The sequence below is a fragment of the Plectropomus leopardus genome, chromosome 16 (genome assembly GCF_026936395.1).
Source record: "Plectropomus leopardus strain MGB_pleo_1.0 chromosome 16, ASM2693639v1, whole genome shotgun sequence".
Lineage (NCBI taxonomy): Eukaryota > Metazoa > Chordata > Actinopteri > Perciformes > Serranidae > Plectropomus > Plectropomus leopardus.
The window spans coordinates 11,852,670-11,869,303 of NC_142191.1; the positions used below are offsets into that span (position 1 = coordinate 11,852,670).

Below are 16,634 nucleotides of genomic sequence, written 5' to 3' on the forward strand. Positions count from 1 at the left end.
AAATTATGCTAATTTAGCGGTTTTGCAACATTTAATGCTATAGCGTGTCTCAGCACGCTATTTAATGTTGTTTTCAGGTGTTTTCAGCTATTTTTGGGACATGTCATATTTTGACATTTTTGCCATACTATAGCCTTGCTTCTTTTGGCATTTTTTCGACGTGCTAAATTATGCTAATTTTAGCGGTTTTTGCAACATTTTATGCTATGGCGTGTCTCAGCACGCTATTTCATGCTGTTTTGAGGTGTTTTCAGCTATTTTTGGGACATGTCATATTTTGACATTTTTGCCATACTATAGCCTTGCTTCTTTGGTCATTTTTTCGACGTGCTAAATTATGTCGTTTTTGGCGGTTTTTGCAATATTCTATGCTATGGCGTGTCTCAGCACGCTATTTTATGCTGTTTTCAGGTGTTTTCAGCTCGTTTTGGGATATGTCATATTTTGACATTTTTGCCATACTATAGCCTTGCTTCTTTGGTCATTTTTTCAACGTGCTAAATTATGCTAATTTTAGCGGTTCTTGCAACATTTAATGCTATGGCGTGTCTCAGCACGCTATTTTATGCTGTTTTGAGGTGTTTTCATCTATTTTTGGGACATGTCATATTTTGACATTTTTGCCATACTATAGCCTTGCTTCTTTGGTCATTTTTTCGACGTGCTAAATTATGTCGTTTTTAGCGGTTTTTGCAACATTTAATGCTATGGTGTGTCTCAGCACGCTATTTTATGCTGTTTTGAGGTGTTTTCATCCATTTTTGGGACATGTCATATTTTGACATTTTTGCCATACTATAGCCTTGCTTCTTTGGTCATTTTTTCGACGTGCTAAATTATGTCGTTTTTGGCTGTTTTTGCAACATTTAATGCTATGGCGTGTCTCAGCACGCTATTTTATGTTGTTTTGAGGTGTTTTCAGCTATTTTTGGGACATTTCATATTTTGACATTTTTGCCATACTATAGCCTTGCTTCTTTGGTCATTTTTTCGACGTGCTAAATAATGTCGTTTTTAGCGGTTTTTGCAACATTTAATGCTATGGCGTGTCTCAGCACGCTATTTTATGCTGTTTTGAGGTGTTTTCAGCTCGTTTTGGGATATGTCATATTTTGACATTTTTGCCATACTATAGCCTTGCTTCTTTGGTCATTTTTTCAATGTGCTACATTATGTCGTTTTTGGCGGTTTTTGCAATATTCTATGCTATGGCGTGTCTCCGCACGCTATTTTATGCTGTTTTGAGGTGTTTTCATCTATTTTTGGGACATGTCATATTTTGACATTTTTGCCATACTATAGCCTTGCTTTTGTGGTAATTTTTCGACATCACATCACATCAAATCAAATCAAACTTCATTTATAGTGCCCTTTCCATACATTTAATGTAGTACAAAGTGTTTCACAAGTTAAAAATATAAAAAACATTTAAACATATAAACCAACCCCTCCTTCTAAGGCCCTCCTAGCCCCCACCCCCCTGAACACAAACAGAAAGACATTTCAAAACACAGAACAGAATGGCTTTGGATTAGAAATCACCCCGCCCCAAACAGACGGGAGAGTCCACGTTAAAACCATGAAGCTGTGGACAGGACCCCCCCATCCAGCCGAAACAGGGCAACCCCCACGACGATTCCTCCACAGCCAGAGCCCATCACGGCTCCTGGTACAAAGGGCCCTCTGTGAGGAAACACCAGAACTGGAGTAAAAAAACTAAAAACACAGTAAATAAACAATATAGTAGTTTAAACTAAAAGGTAAATAAATTGAGAATAGGATGAAAAAAATCTTTAACTAAAAATGTTAACTAAAATTAGTTAAAACATACAGTTTAACAATCTAAGAAGCTTAATAATGCTATGTTCTGATGTTTTTGGCCATATTTGCATGTTTTAATGCTATGGCGTGTCTCAGCACGCTATTTTATGCTGTTTTCAGGTGTTTTCAGCTATTTTTGGGACATGTCATATTTTGACATTTTTGCCATACTATAGCCTTGCTTCTTTGGTCATTTTTTCGACGTGCTAAATTCTGGTGTTTTTATGGTTTTGCAATATTTAATGCTATGGCGTGTCTCAGCACGCTATTTTATGCTGTTTTGAGGTGTTTTCAGCTATTTTGGGGACATGTCATATTTTGACATTTTTGCCATACTATAGCCTTGCTTCTTTGGTCATTTTTTCGACTTGCTAAATTATGCTAATTTTAGCAGTTTTTGCAACATTTAATGCTATGGCGTGTCTCAGCACGCTATTTTATGCTGTTTTGAGGTGTTTTCAGTTAGTTTTGGGATATGTCATATTTTGACATTTTTGCCATACTATAGCCTTGCTTCTTTGGTCATTTTTTCGACTTGCTAAATTATGCTAATTTTAGCAGTTTTTGCAACATTTAATGCTGTGGCGTGTCTCAGCACGCTATTTTATGCTGTTTTGAGGTGTTTTCAGTTAGTTTTGGGATATGTCATATTTTGACATTTTTGCCATACTATAGCCTTGCTTCGTTGGTCATTTTTTCGACGTGCTAAATTATGCTAATTTTAGCGGTTTTAGCAGTATTCTGTGCTATGGTGCGTCTCAGCACGCTATTTAAAGCTGTTTTCAGGTGTTTTCAGCTAGTTTTGGGACATGTCATTTTTTGACATTTTTGCCATACTATAGCCTTGCTTCTTTGGTCATTTTTTCGACATGCTAAATTATGCTAATTTTAGCGGTTTTTGCAACATTTAATGCTATGGCGTTTCTCAGCATGCAATTTTATGCTGTTTTGAGGTGTTTTCATCTATTTTTGGGACATGTCATATTTTGACATTTTTGCCATACTATAGCCTTGCTTCTTTTGTCATTTTTTCAACGTGCTAAATTATGCTAATTTTAGCGTTTTTTGCAACATTTAATGCTATATCAGCTATTTTATGAGGTGTTTTCATCTATTTTGGGACATGTCATATTTTGACATTTTGCCATACTATAAGCTGTTTTTTGCAACATTTAATGCTATGGCGTGTCTCAGCACGCTATTTTATGCCGTTTTGAGGTGTTTTCATCTATTTTTGGGACATGTCATATTTTGACATTTTTGCCATACTATAGCCTTGCTTCTTTTGTCATTTTTTCGACGTGCTAAATTATGCTAATTTTAGCGGTTTTTGCAACATTTAATGCTATGGCGTGTCTCAGCACGCTATTTTATGCTGTTTTGAGGTGTTTTCAGTTAGTTTTGGGACATGTCATATTTTGACATTTTTCCATATTATAGCCTTGCTTCTTTGGTCATTTTTTCGACATGCTAAATTATGTCGTTTTTGGCGGTTTTTGCAATATTCTATGCAATGGCGTGTCTCAGCACGCTATTTTATGCTGTTTTGAGGTGTTTTTAGGTATTTTTGGGATATGTCATATTTTGACATTTTTGCCATACTATAGCCTTGCTTCTTTGGTCATTTTTTCGACGTGCTAAATTCTGGTGTTTTTGGCGGTTTTTGCAATATTTAATGCTATGGCGTGTCTCAGCACGCTATTTTATGCTGTTTTGAGGTGTTTTCAGCTATTTTTGGGACATGTCATATTTTGACATTTTTGCCATACTATAGCCTTGCTTCTTTGGTCATTTTTTCGACGTGCTAAATTCTGGTGTTTTTGGCGGTTTTTGCAATATTTAATGCTATGGCGTGTCTCAGCACGCTATTTTATGCTGTTTTGAGGTGTTTTCAGCTATTTTTGGGACATGTCATATTTTGACATTTTTGCCATACTATAGCCTTGCTTCTTTGGTCATTTTTTCGACGTGCTAAATTATGTCGTTTTTGGCGGTTTTTGCAATATTCTATGCTATGGCGTGTCTCAGCACGCTATTTTATGCTGTTTTGAGGTGTTTTCAGCTATTTTTGGGACATGTCATATTTTGACATTTTTGCCATACTATAGCCTTGCTTCTTTGGTCATTTTTTCGACGTGCTAAATTATGCTAATTTTAGCAGTTTTTGCAACATTTAATGCTATGGCATGTCTCAGCACGCTATTTTATGCTGTTTTGAGGTGTTTTCAGTTAGTTTTGGGATATGTCATGTTTTGACATTTTTGCCATACTATAGCCTTGCTTCTTTGGTCATTTTTTCGACGTGCTAAATTATGTCGTTTTTGGCGGTTTTTGCAATATTCTATGCAATGGCGTGTCTCAGCACGCTATTTTATGCTGTTTTGAGGTGTTTTCAGCTCGTTTTGGGATATGTCATTTTTTGACATTTTTGGCATACTATAGCCTTGCTTCTTTTGTCATTTTTTCGACGTGCTAAATTATGCTAATTTTAGCGGTTTTTGCAGTATTCTGTGCTATGGCGTGTCTCAGCACGCTATTTAATGCTGTTTTGAGGTGTTTTCAGCTATTTTTGGGATATGTCATATTTTGACATTTTTGCCATACTATAGCCTTGCTTCTTTGGTCATTTTTTCGACGTGCTAAATTCTGATGTTTTTGGCGGTTTTTGCAATATTTAATGCTATGGCGTGTCTCAGCACGCTATTTAATGCTGTTGTCAGGTGTTTTCAGCTATTTTTGGGACATGTCATATTTTGACATTTTTGCCATACTATAGCCTTGCTTCTTTTGTCATTTTTTCGACGTGCTAAATTATGCTAATTTTAGCGGTTCTTGCAACATTTAATGCTATGGCGTGTCTCAGCACGCTATTTAATGCTGTTTTCAGGTGTTTTCAGCTAGTTTTGGGATATGTCATATTTTGACATTTTTGCCATACTATAGCCTTGCTTCTTTGGTCATTTTTTCAACGTGCTAAATTATGCTAATTTTAGCGGTTTTTGCAGTATTCTGTGCTATGGCGTGTCTCAGCACGCTATTTAATGCTGTTTTCAGGTGTTTTCAGCTATTTTTGGGACATGTCATATTTTGACATTTTTGCCATACTATAGCCTTGCTTCTTTGGTCATTTTTTCGACGTGCTAAATTATGTCGTTTTTGGCGGTTTTTGCAATATTCTATGCTATGGCGTGTCTCAGCACGCTATTTTATGCTGTTTTGAGGTGTTTTCAGCTATTTTTGGGACATGTCATATTTTGACATTTTTGCCATACTATAGCCTTGCTTCTTTGGTCATTTTTTCGACGTGCTAAATTATGCTAATTTTAGCAGTTTTTGCAACATTTAATGCTATGGCGTGTCTCAGCACGCTATTTTATGCTGTTTTGAGGTGTTTTCAGTTAGTTTTGGGATATGTCATGTTTTGACATTTTTGCCATACTATAGCCTTGCTTCTTTGGTCATTTTTTCGACGTGCTAAATTATGTCGTTTTTGGCGGTTTTTGCAATATTCTATGCAATGGCGTGTCTCAGCACGCTATTTTATGCTGTTTTGAGGTGTTTTCAGCTCGTTTTGGGATATGTCATTTTTTGACATTTTTGGCATACTATAGCCTTGCTTCTTTTGTCATTTTTTCGACGTGCTAAATTATGCTAATTTTAGCGGTTTTTGCAGTATTCTGTGCTATGGCGTGTCTCAGCACGCTATTTAATGCTGTTTTGAGGTGTTTTCAGCTATTTTTGGGATATGTCATATTTTGACATTTTTGCCATACTATAGCCTTGCTTCTTTGGTCATTTTTTCGACGTGCTAAATTCTGATGTTTTTGGCGGTTTTTGCAATATTTAATGCTATGGCGTGTCTCAGCACGCTATTTAATGCTGTTGTCAGGTGTTTTCAGCTATTTTTGGGACATGTCATATTTTGACATTTTTGCCATACTATAGCCTTGCTTCTTTTGTCATTTTTTTGACGTGCTAAATTATGCTAATTTTAGCGGTTCTTGCAACATTTAATGCTATGGCGTGTCTCAGCACGCTATTTAATGCTGTTTTCAGGTGTTTTCAGCTAGTTTTGGGATATGTCATATTTTGACATTTTTGCCATACTATAGCCTTGCTTCTTTGGTCATTTTTTCGACGTGCTAAATTATGCTTTTTTTAGCGATTTTTGCAACATTTAATGCTATGGCATGTCTCAGCACGCTATTTTATGCTGTTTTGAGGTGTTTTTAGGTATTTTTGGGATATGTCATATTTTGACATTTTTGCCATACTATAGCCTTGCTTCTTTGGTCATTTTTTCGACGTGCTAAATTCTGGTGTTTTTGGCGGTTTTTGCAATATTTAATGCTATGGCGTGTCTCAGCACGCTATTTTATGCTGTTTTCAGGTGTTTTCAGCTCGTTTTGGGATGTCATATTTTGACATTTTTGGCATACTATAGCCTTGCTTCTTTTGTCATTTTTTCGACGTGCTAAATTATGCTAATTTTAGCAGTTTTTGCAACATTTAATGCTATGGCGTGTCTCAGCACGCTATTTTATGCTGTTTTGAGGTGTTTTCAGTTAGTTTTGGGATATGTCATGTTTTGACATTTTTGCCATACTATAGCCTTGCTTCTTTGGTCATTTTTTCGACGTGCTAAATTATGTCTTTTTTGGCGGTTTTTGCAATATTCTATGCAATGGCGTGTCTCAGCACGCTATTTTATGCTGTTTTGAGGTGTTTTCAGCTCGTTTTGGGATATGTCATTTTTTGACATTTTTGGCATACTATAGCCTTGCTTCTTTTGTCATTTTTTCGACGTGCTAAATTATGCTAATTTTAGCGGTTTTTGCAGTATTCTGTGCTATGGCGTGTCTCAGCACGCTATTTAATGCTGTTTTGAGGTGTTTTCAGCTATTTTTGGGATATGTCATATTTTGACATTTTTGCCATACTATAGCCTTGCTTCTTTGGTCATTTTTTCGACGTGCTAAATTCTGATGTTTTTGGCGGTTTTTGCAATATTTAATGCTATGGCGTGTCTCAGCACGCTATTTTATGCTGTTTTGAGGTGTTTTCAGCTAGTTTTGGGATATGTCATATTTTGACATTTTTGCCATACTATAGCCTTGCTTCTTTGGTCATTTTTTCGACGTGCTAAATTCTGGTGTTTTTGGCGGTTTTTGCAATATTTAATGCTATGGCATGTCTCAGCACACAATTTTATGCTTTTTTTAGGTGTTTTAAGGTAGTTTTGGGATATGTCATATTTTGACATTTTTGCCATACTATAGCCTTGCTTCTTTGGTCATTTTTTCGACATGCTAAATTCTGGTGTTTTTGGCGGGTTTTGCAATATTCTGTGCTATGGCGTGTCTCAGCACGCTATTTAATGCTGTTGTCAGGTGTTTTCAGCTATTTTTGGGACATGTCATATTTTGACATTTTTGCCATACTATAGCCTTGCTTCTTTTGGCATTTTTTCGACGTGCTAAATTATGCTTTTTTTTAGAGATTTTTGCAACATTTAATGCTATGGCGTGTCTCAGCACGCTATTTTATGCTGTTTTGAGGTGTTTTAAGGTAGTTTTGGGATATGTCATATTTTGACATTTTTGCCATACTATAGCCTTGCTTCTTTGGTCATTTTTTCGACGTGCTAAATTCTGGTGTTTTTGGTGGGTTTTGCAATATTTAATGCTATGGCGTGTCTCAGCACGCTATTTTATGCTGTTTTGAGGTGTTTTCAGCTATTTTTGGGACATGTCATATTTTGACATTTTTGCCATACTATAGCCTTGCTTCTTTGGTCATTTTTTCGACGTGCTAAATTCTGGTGTTTTTGGCAGTTTTTGCAATATTTAATGCTATGGCCTGTCTTAGCACACAATTTTATGCTGTTTTCAGGTGTTTTCAGCTCGTTTTGGGATATGTCATTTTTTGACATTTTGCCATACTATAGCCTTGCTTCTTTTGTCATTTTTTCGACGTCCTAAATTATGCTAATTTTAGCAGTTTTTGCAACATTTAATGCTATGGCGTGTCTCAGCACGCTATTTTATGCTGTTTTGAGGTGTTTTCAGCTCGTTTTGGGATATGTCATTTTTTGACATTTTTGCCATACTATAGCCTTGCTTCTTTTGTCATTTTTTCGACGTGCTAAATTATGCTAATTTTAGCGGTTTTTGCAGTATTCTGTGCTATGGCGTGTCTCAGCACGCTATTTAATGCTGTTTTCAGGTGTTTTCAGCTATTTTTGGGACATGTCATATTTTGACATTTTTGACATACTTAACCTTGCTTCTTTGGTCATTTTTTCAACGTGCTAAATTATGCTTTTTTGGGCGATTTTTGCAACATTTAATGCTATGGCGTGTCTCAGCACGCTATTTAATGCTGTTTTGAGGTGTTTTCAGCTATTTTTGGGACATGTCATATTTTGACATTTTTGCCATACTATAGCCTTGCTTCTTTGGTCATTTTTTCGACGTGCTAAATTCTGGTGTTTTTGGCGGTTTTTGCAATATTTAATGCTATGGCGTGTCTCAGCACACAATTTTATGCTTTTTTTAGGTGTTTTAAGGTAGTTTTGGGATATGTCATATTTTGACATTTTTGCCATACTATAGCCTTGCTTCTTTGGTCATTTTTTCGACGTGCTAAATTATGTCGTTTTTAGCGGTTTTTGCAACATTTAATGCTATGGCGTGTCTCAGCACGCTATTTTATGCTGTTTTGAGGTGTTTTCAGTTAGTTTTGGGATATGTCATATTTTGACATTTTTGCCATACTATAGCCTTGCTTCTTTGGTCATTTTTTCGACGTGCTAAATTCTGGTGTTTTTGGCGGTTTTTGCAATATTTAATGCTATGGCGTGTCTCAGCACGCTATTTTATGCTGTTTTGAGGTGTTTTCAGCTAGTTTTGGGATATGTCATATTTTGACATTTTTGCCATACTATAGCCTTGCTTCTTTGGTCATTTTTTCGACGTGCTAAATTCTGATGTTTTTGGCGGTTTTTGCAATATTTAATGCTATGGCATGTCTCAGCACACAATTTTATGCTTTTTTTAGGTGTTTTAAGGTAGTTTTGGGATATGTCATATTTTGACATTTTTGCCATACTATAGCCTTGCTTCTTTGGTCATTTTTTCAACGTGCTAAATTCTGGTGTTTTTGGCGGTTTTTGCAATATTTAATGCTATGGCGTGTCTCAGCACGCTATTTTATGCTGTTGTCAGGTGTTTTCAGCTATTTTTGGGACATGTCATATTTTGACATTTTTGCCATACTATAGCCTTACTTCTTTTGTCATTTTTTCGACGTGCTAAATTATGCTAATTTTAGCGGTTCTTGCAACATTTAACGCTATGGCGTGTCTCAGCACGCTATTTAATGCTGTTTTGAGGTGTTTTCAGCTATTTTTGGGACATGTCATATTTTGACATTTTTGCCATACTATAGCCTTGCTTCTTTGGTCATTTTTTCGACGTGCTAAATTATGCTTTTTTTTAGCGATTTTTGCAACATTTAATGCTATGGCGTGTCTCAGCACGCTATTTTATGCTGTTTTGAGGTGTTTTTAGGTATTTTTGGGATATGTCATATTTTGACATTTTTGCCATACTATAGCCTTGCTTCTTTGGTCATTTTTTCGACGTGCTAAATTATGTCGTTTTTGGCGATTTTTGCAATATTTTATGCTATGGCGTGTCTCAGCACGCTATTTTATGCTGTTTTGAGGTGTTTTCAGCTATTTTTGGGACATGTCATATTTTGACATTTTTGCCATACTATAGCCTTGCTTCTTTGGTCATTTTTTCGACGTGCTAAATTCTGGTGTTTTTGGCAGTTTTTGCAATATTTAATGCTATGGCCTGTCTTAGCACACAATTTTATGCTGTTTTCAGGTGTTTTCAGCTCGTTTTGGGATATGTCATTTTTTGACATTTTGCCATACTATAGCCTTGCTTCTTTTGTCATTTTTTCGACGTCCTAAATTATGCTAATTTTAGCAGTTTTTGCAACATTTAATGCTATGGCGTGTCTCAGCACGCTATTTTATGCTGTTTTGAGGTGTTTTCAGCTCGTTTTGGGATATGTCATTTTTTGACATTTTTGCCATACTATAGCCTTGCTTATTTTGTCATTTTTTTCGACGTGCTAAATTATGCTAATTTTAGCGGTTTTGCAGTATTCTGTGCTATGGCGTGTCTCAGCACGCTATTTAATGCTGTTTTCAGGTGTTTTCAGCTATTTTTGGGACATGTCATATTTTGACATTTTGCCATACTATAGCCTTGCTTCTTTGGTCATTTTTTCGACGTGCTAAATTCTGGTGTTTTGGCGGTTTTGCAATATTTAATGCTATGGCGTGTCTCAGCACACAATTTTATGCTTTTTTTAGGTGTTTTAAGGTAGTTTTGGGATATGTCATATTTTGACATTTTTGCCATACTATAGCCTTGCTTCTTTGGTCATTTTTTCGACGTGCTAAATTATGTCGTTTTTAGCGGTTTTTGCAACATTTAATGCTATGGCGTGTCTCAGCACGCTATTTTATGCTGTTTTGAGGTGTTTTCAGTTAGTTTTGGGACATGTCATATTTTGACATTTTTGCCATACTATAGCCTTGCTTCTTTGGTCATTTTTTCGACGTGCTAAATTCTGGTGTTTTTGGCGGTTTTTGCAATATTTAATGCTATGGCGTGTCTCAGCACGCTATTTTATGCTGTTTTGAGGTGTTTTCAGCTAGTTTTGGGATATGTCATATTTTGACATTTTTGCCATACTATAGCCTTGCTTCTTTGGTCATTTTTTCGACGTGCTAAATTCTGATGTTTTTGGCGGTTTTTGCAATATTTAATGCTATGGCATGTCCCAGCACACAATTTTATGCTTTTTTTAGGTGTTTTAAGGTAGTTTTGGGATATGTCATATTTTGACATTTTTGCCATACTATAGCCTTGCTTCTTTGGTCATTTTTTCAACGTGCTAAATTCTGGTGTTTTTGGCGGTTTTTGCAATATTTAATGCTATGGCGTGTCTCAGCACGCTATTTTATGCTGTTTTGAGGTTTTTTCAGCTATTTTTGGGATATGTCATATTTTGACATTTTTGCCATACTATAGCCTTGCTTCTTTGGTCATTTTTTCGACGTGCTAAATTATGCTGTTTTTTAGCGATTTTTGCAGTATTCTGTGCTATGGCGTGTCTCAGCACGCTATTTAATGCTGTTGTCAGGTGTTTTCAGCTATTTTTGGGACATGTCATATTTTGACATTTTTGCCATACTATAGCCTTGCTTCTTTTGTCATTTTTTCGACGTGCTAAATTATGCTAATTTTAGCGGTTCTTGCAACATTTAATGCTATGGCGTGTCTCAGCACGCTATTTTATGCTGTTTTGAGGTGTTTTCAGTTAGTTTTGGGATATGTCATGTTTTGACATTTTTGCCATACTATAGCCTTGCTTCTTTGGTCATTTTTTCAACGTGCTAAATTCTGGTGTTTTTGGCGGGTTTTGCAATATTTAATGCTATGGCGTGTCTCAGCACGCTATTTTATGCTGTTTTGAGGTGTTTTCAGCTATTTTTGGGACATGTCATATTTTGACATTTTTGCCATACTATAGCCTTGCTTCTTTGGTCATTTTTTCGACGTGCTAAATTCTGGTGTTTTTGGCGGTTTTTGCAATATTTAATGCTATGGCGTGTCTCAGCATGCTATTTTATGCTGTTCTGAGGTGTTTTCAGCTATTTTTGGGACATGTCATATTTTGACATTTTTGCCATACTATAGCCTTGCTTCTTTGGTCATTTTTTCGACTTGCTAAATTATGCTAATTTTAGCGGTTTTTGCAGTATTCTGTGCTATGGCGTGTCTCAGCACGCTATTTTATGCTGTTTTGAGGTGTTTTCATCTATTTTTGGGACATGTCATATTTTGACATTTTTGCCATACTATAGCCTTGCTTCTTTTGTCATTTTTTCGACGTGCTAAATTATGCTAATTTTAGCGGTTTTTGCAACATTTAATGCTATGGCGTATCTCAGCATGCTATTTTATGCTTTTTTGAGGTGTTTCAGCTATTTTGGGGACATGACATATTTTGACATTTTTGCCATACTATAGCCTTGCTTCTTTGGTCATTTTTTCGACTTGCTAAATTATGCTAATTTTAGCGGTTTTTGCAGTATTCTGTGCTATGGCGTGTCTCAGCACGCTATTTTATGCTGTTTTGAGGTGTTTTCATCTATTTTTGGGACATGTCATATTTTGACATTTTTGCCATACTATAGCCTTGCTTCTTTTGTCATTTTTTCGACGTGCTAAATTATGCTAATTTTAGCGGTTTTTGCAACATTTAATGCTATGGCGTATCTCAGCATGCTATTTTATGCTTTTTTGAGGTGTTTCAGCTATTTTGGGGACATGACATATTTTGACATTTTTGCCATACTATAGCCTTGCTTCTTTGGTCATTTTTTCGACATGCTAAATTCTGGTGTTTTCGGCAGTTTTTGCAACATTTTATGCTATTTCAAAAAAATGATCACATTTTCCATCTGGTCCAAAATCACATAAAAAATTCATGTTACCCACAATCGGATAAAAAAGTAAATCTATAGCATGTGGTCTAAAATCACCTGAAAAAGTCATACTATGGCATGTGGTCCAAATTGCATGAAAAAGTAATAATATAGCATGTGTTCCAAAATCGCATAAAAAAGTCATACTATAGGATATGGTCAAAAATCGCACAAAAAAGTCATACTATTTTTATGAGTGCAGAGTCCAGAGAATGTGGGTGGGGGGAGAATAGCAGGGTAGAGTCTTTTCAGAGACAAGATGCGACACTGGACAAGGTATGCTGGTCTTACAAATCCTGAGACAAAGAAAAATTAGATTCAGCAGGTTTCCGAAATATAAGTCAAAAATCTCTACAGTCTTCACAAAGAATGGACTGATCAGAGGCCAAGGTGTTACCACAGAGAGGTTTCACAACGAACTGGTGAAGAATGGTGAGGAGAGCCGGGTTCATATCACGTTGCTTGCAATCACAGTGGATGAGTAGCAGGTGTGCGATGAGTTGCGAGTGAGTGGGGAGTTCAGCTCGAGCAGAATGTAGGTCAGCCAAACCCAGCCTAAGACAAACAGACAAGGGAAACAAACTGGGGAGAAACATTCAACAAGAAGGGAGGGGAAACACTGGAGAAGCAAGGGGAGAAAGACAAGGGCCGCAGATCCCAACAACTATGGAATGTGGTATAAATTGCGTGAAAAAGTCACACTATAGCATGTGGTCCAAAATCACACAAAAAATGCATACTATAGCACGTGGTCCAAAACCACATAGAAAAGTCATACAATAGCATGTGGTCTAAAATCGCCCAAAAAGTCATACTATATAGCATGTGGTCCAAAATGGTCATACTATAACTACTAAGTCATACTATAGTAGTTGTCAAAAATACCATAAAAAGTCATACTATAGTAAGTCGTCCAAAGTATCATAAAAGTCATAGTACAGTATGTCGTCAAAAATAGTATTAAGAAAGCCATAGCATTTTATGTCGGAGGGAGGGGGATTTTAGTCCAGAGTTCTCAGAAATACTGTTTATTTGGGTGCCAATATCTAATGCGATTGTGGGATCAATTTTTGTGTCCTACTTTATCATGGGTCCCTGTTTTTGTTCATGCATTAATTCTACAACCTATATATGTAGAAATGGGATGGGTTTATGCTACATTTACAAGCTGTTGATAATTTGTATTCTCTTACTGTCCCTTTCTTTTCACAGTGATTTGCAGTATATATATGTGTGTGTGTGTGTGTGTGTGTGTGTGTGTATCTGCAGCTTTATAATCGGTCTTGTTTTGCTCTGTGTTCTCAGAGACAGGTGGCATCTGCATCACCCCAAGGCCATCAGACCCAGATGCAGAGATTGTCCCGGGAATGGCGATGAGACCTTTCTTTGGCATAAAGCCCGTGCTTATGGACACCGAGGTGTGTGGCTCATCTCAGTGTGTGTCTGTGTCCCTAAAAATGTTGGCTGGCTGGGAACAGCCCACAAGGGAGGGTCAGATTAGGATTATAAAATAGTCACCAGCTGTGTCACTTTTGATACCCACCCTGCTCCCACCCGTTAGTCCCACTCTGTGCGTGCCAAACTCCCTATTAAAAATCTGTCATACTACTTTGCGGCTATCCCAGTGGCTTTTGAAATGCACAGATTATGCAGACAGTTGGAGTGGTGTCTCTGAGCTCTACCCCTCCCTCTACAAACAGCATTTTAAGAGCTTTACTCAGCCCTTGTTCTTGTTTCTTGTGTTAACATTAATCACTGTTTTTAAAATTTTCTTCAGGGAAAAGTGCTGACTTCTAACCCCACAGCAGGAGCTCTGTGTGTAGCGCGGCCTTGGCCTGGTATGGCCCGAACTATTCATAATAACCACCAGAGATTCATCGAGACCTACTGCATGCCGTATCCTGGTACAGTACGATGTGTTCAAGATAAAGTCTATTTCTATAGTTATTCTCAATTTGTCAAGTTTTTGGTGAAGAAAAAAATTCTCTTCATCTCTATATTTGTGCCAATAGGTTTTTTTTTTACTGGCGATGGCGCCTATCGCTCTAAGGAGGGGTATTATCAAATCACTGGCCGCCTCGATGATGTCATCAATGTGAGCGGTCACAGGATTGGGACAGCCGAGATAGAGGATGTAGTGGTAAGGTCGATTAATAATTAACACAAATTCTAAATGTTTTTGAGCATTGCTGCTACATTTATAAACATTAATATACTGACAACACTTGACAACATCAAGTGTGAGTTTTAGCACTCTAGTAAAAATTATAACATGACAAATATTGTTGGATATGAAAGGAATTACTCCTTTCCTCCCAGATGACCGAGCCTCTCACCCTATCTCTAAGGGAGAGCCCAGCCACCCGGAAAAAGCTCATTTCGGCTGCTTGTACCCCCAATCTTGTTCTTTCGGTCACTGCCCAAAGCTTGTGACCATAGGTGAGGGTAAGAACAAAGATCGACCGGTAAATCGGAAGCTTTGCCTTTCGGCTCAGCTCCCTCTTCCCCACGACAGATCGGTGCAGAGTCCGCATTAATGCAGACGCTGCATGATCCGCCTGTCGATCTCCCGCTCCATCCTTCCCTCACTCGTGAACAAGACCCCGAGGTACTTAAACTCCTCCACTTAGGGCAGGATCTCCTCCCCGATCTGGAGAGGGCACTCCACCCTTTTCCGGCTGAGAACCATGGCCTTGGATTTGGAGGTGCTGATTCTCATCCCGGCTGCTTCACACTTGGCTGCGAACCGATCCAGTGAGAGCTGAAAGTCACAGTCTGATGAAGCCAACAGGACCACATCATCTGCAAAAAGCAGCGATCCAGTCCTGATGTCAGCAAACCAGACCCCTCAGTGCCCTGGCTGCTCCTAGAAATTCTGTCCATAAAAGTTAAGAGCAGGATCGGTGACAAAGAGCAGCCCTGGCAGAGTCAAACCCTCACTGGAACCAAGTCCGACTTACTGCCGGCAATGCGGACCAAGCTCTGGCACCGGTCGTACAGGGAACAGACGGGCCGTATCAGGGGGTCCGATACCCCATACTCCTGGAGGACCCTCCACAGGATTCCCCAAGGGATATGGTCGAATACCTTCTCCAAGTCCACAAAGCACATGTGGACTGGTTGGGCAAACTCCCTTGCACCCTTAAGGATTCTGCCAAGGGTCCAGAGCTGGTCCACAGTTCCACAACCAGGACAAAAACCGCATTGCTCCTCCTGGATCCAAGGTTCGACTATCCGTCAGACCCTCCTCTCCAGTGCCCCTGAATAGACCTTACCAGGGAGGCTGAGGAGTGTGATCCCCCTGTAGTTGGAACACACCCTCCGGTCCCCCTTCTTAAAAAGAGGGACCACCACCTCAGTCTTCTAGTCCTAAGGCACTGTCCCCAATGTCCACACAATGCTGCAGAGACGTGTCAATCATGACAGCTCCACAACATCCAGGGCCTTAAGGAACTCTGGGCTGATCTCATCCACCCCCGGGGCCCTGCCACCGAGGAGCTTTTTGACCACCTTGGCAACCTCAGCCCTAGAGATGGGAGAGCCCACCCCCGAGCCCGACTCCCGATCATGCCCCAGCAGGTCTCAATGTCACTGTCAACGTGAGCATTGAAGTCCCCCAGCAGAATGAGGGAATCCCCAGGAAGAGCACTCTCCAGCACCCCCTCTAAGTATTTCAAAAAGGGTGGAAACTCTGAGCTGCTGTTTGGACCACAGGCACAAACAACAGTCAGGATGCGTCCCCCCACCTGAGGGCAGAGGGAGGCTACCCTCTCGTCCAACGGGGTAAACTCCAACATACAGGCACTGAGCCAGCGGGGCATGATGAGCCCACGGGAAGGACGTCCCATGTTGCCTCTTGGGGCTGTGCCCAGCTGGGCCCCATGGGTAAAGGCCCGGCCGCCAGGCGCTCGCCATCGAGCCCCACCCCCAGGCCTGGCTTCAGGGAGGGGCCCCGGTGACCCACGTCTGGGCAAGGGAAACTTTGGACCATTTATGTCTTTCATCATAAGGGGTCTGGTGAGCTACACTTTGTCTGGTCCCTCCCCTAGGACCTGTTTGCCATGGGAGACCCCACCAGAGGCATAAAGCCCCCGACAACTGGGCTCCTAGGATCATTGGGACACGCAAACCCCTCCACCACAATAAGGTGGTAGCTCAGGGAGGGGTGCCTATACACGACACATGCTAATGGAGAATACGTCTAGAGGGCACACGAGAGCTCAGGCCATAAACAACT

The 16,634-nt window shown here is 39.0% G+C and overlaps 1 protein-coding gene and 1 long non-coding RNA gene across 3 annotated transcripts in view; one reads left to right on the top strand and one right to left on the bottom strand.

The window, feature by feature from the left end:
• Positions 1-16,634, top strand: part of LOC121955150 (acetyl-coenzyme A synthetase 2-like, mitochondrial) — a 69,259-nt gene that overhangs the window by 49,598 nt on the left and 3,027 nt on the right. For both annotated transcript variants that reach the window (XM_088089270.1, XM_042502974.2), the window contains 3 exons: positions 13,703-13,815; positions 14,175-14,301; positions 14,410-14,537. In XM_088089270.1, coding sequence (XP_087945396.1) covers positions 13,703-13,815; positions 14,175-14,301; positions 14,410-14,537 — 368 coding nt within the window. The remainder of the gene's footprint in view (positions 1-13,702; positions 13,816-14,174; positions 14,302-14,409; positions 14,538-16,634) is intronic.
• On the bottom strand, positions 1,345-13,711 carry LOC148186842 (uncharacterized). Its single transcript, XR_015779092.1, has 3 exons — positions 12,795-13,711; positions 12,583-12,693; positions 1,345-1,683 (listed from the first exon to the last, which is right to left on the bottom strand). It is a non-coding gene; the product is annotated as an uncharacterized LOC148186842 (long non-coding RNA).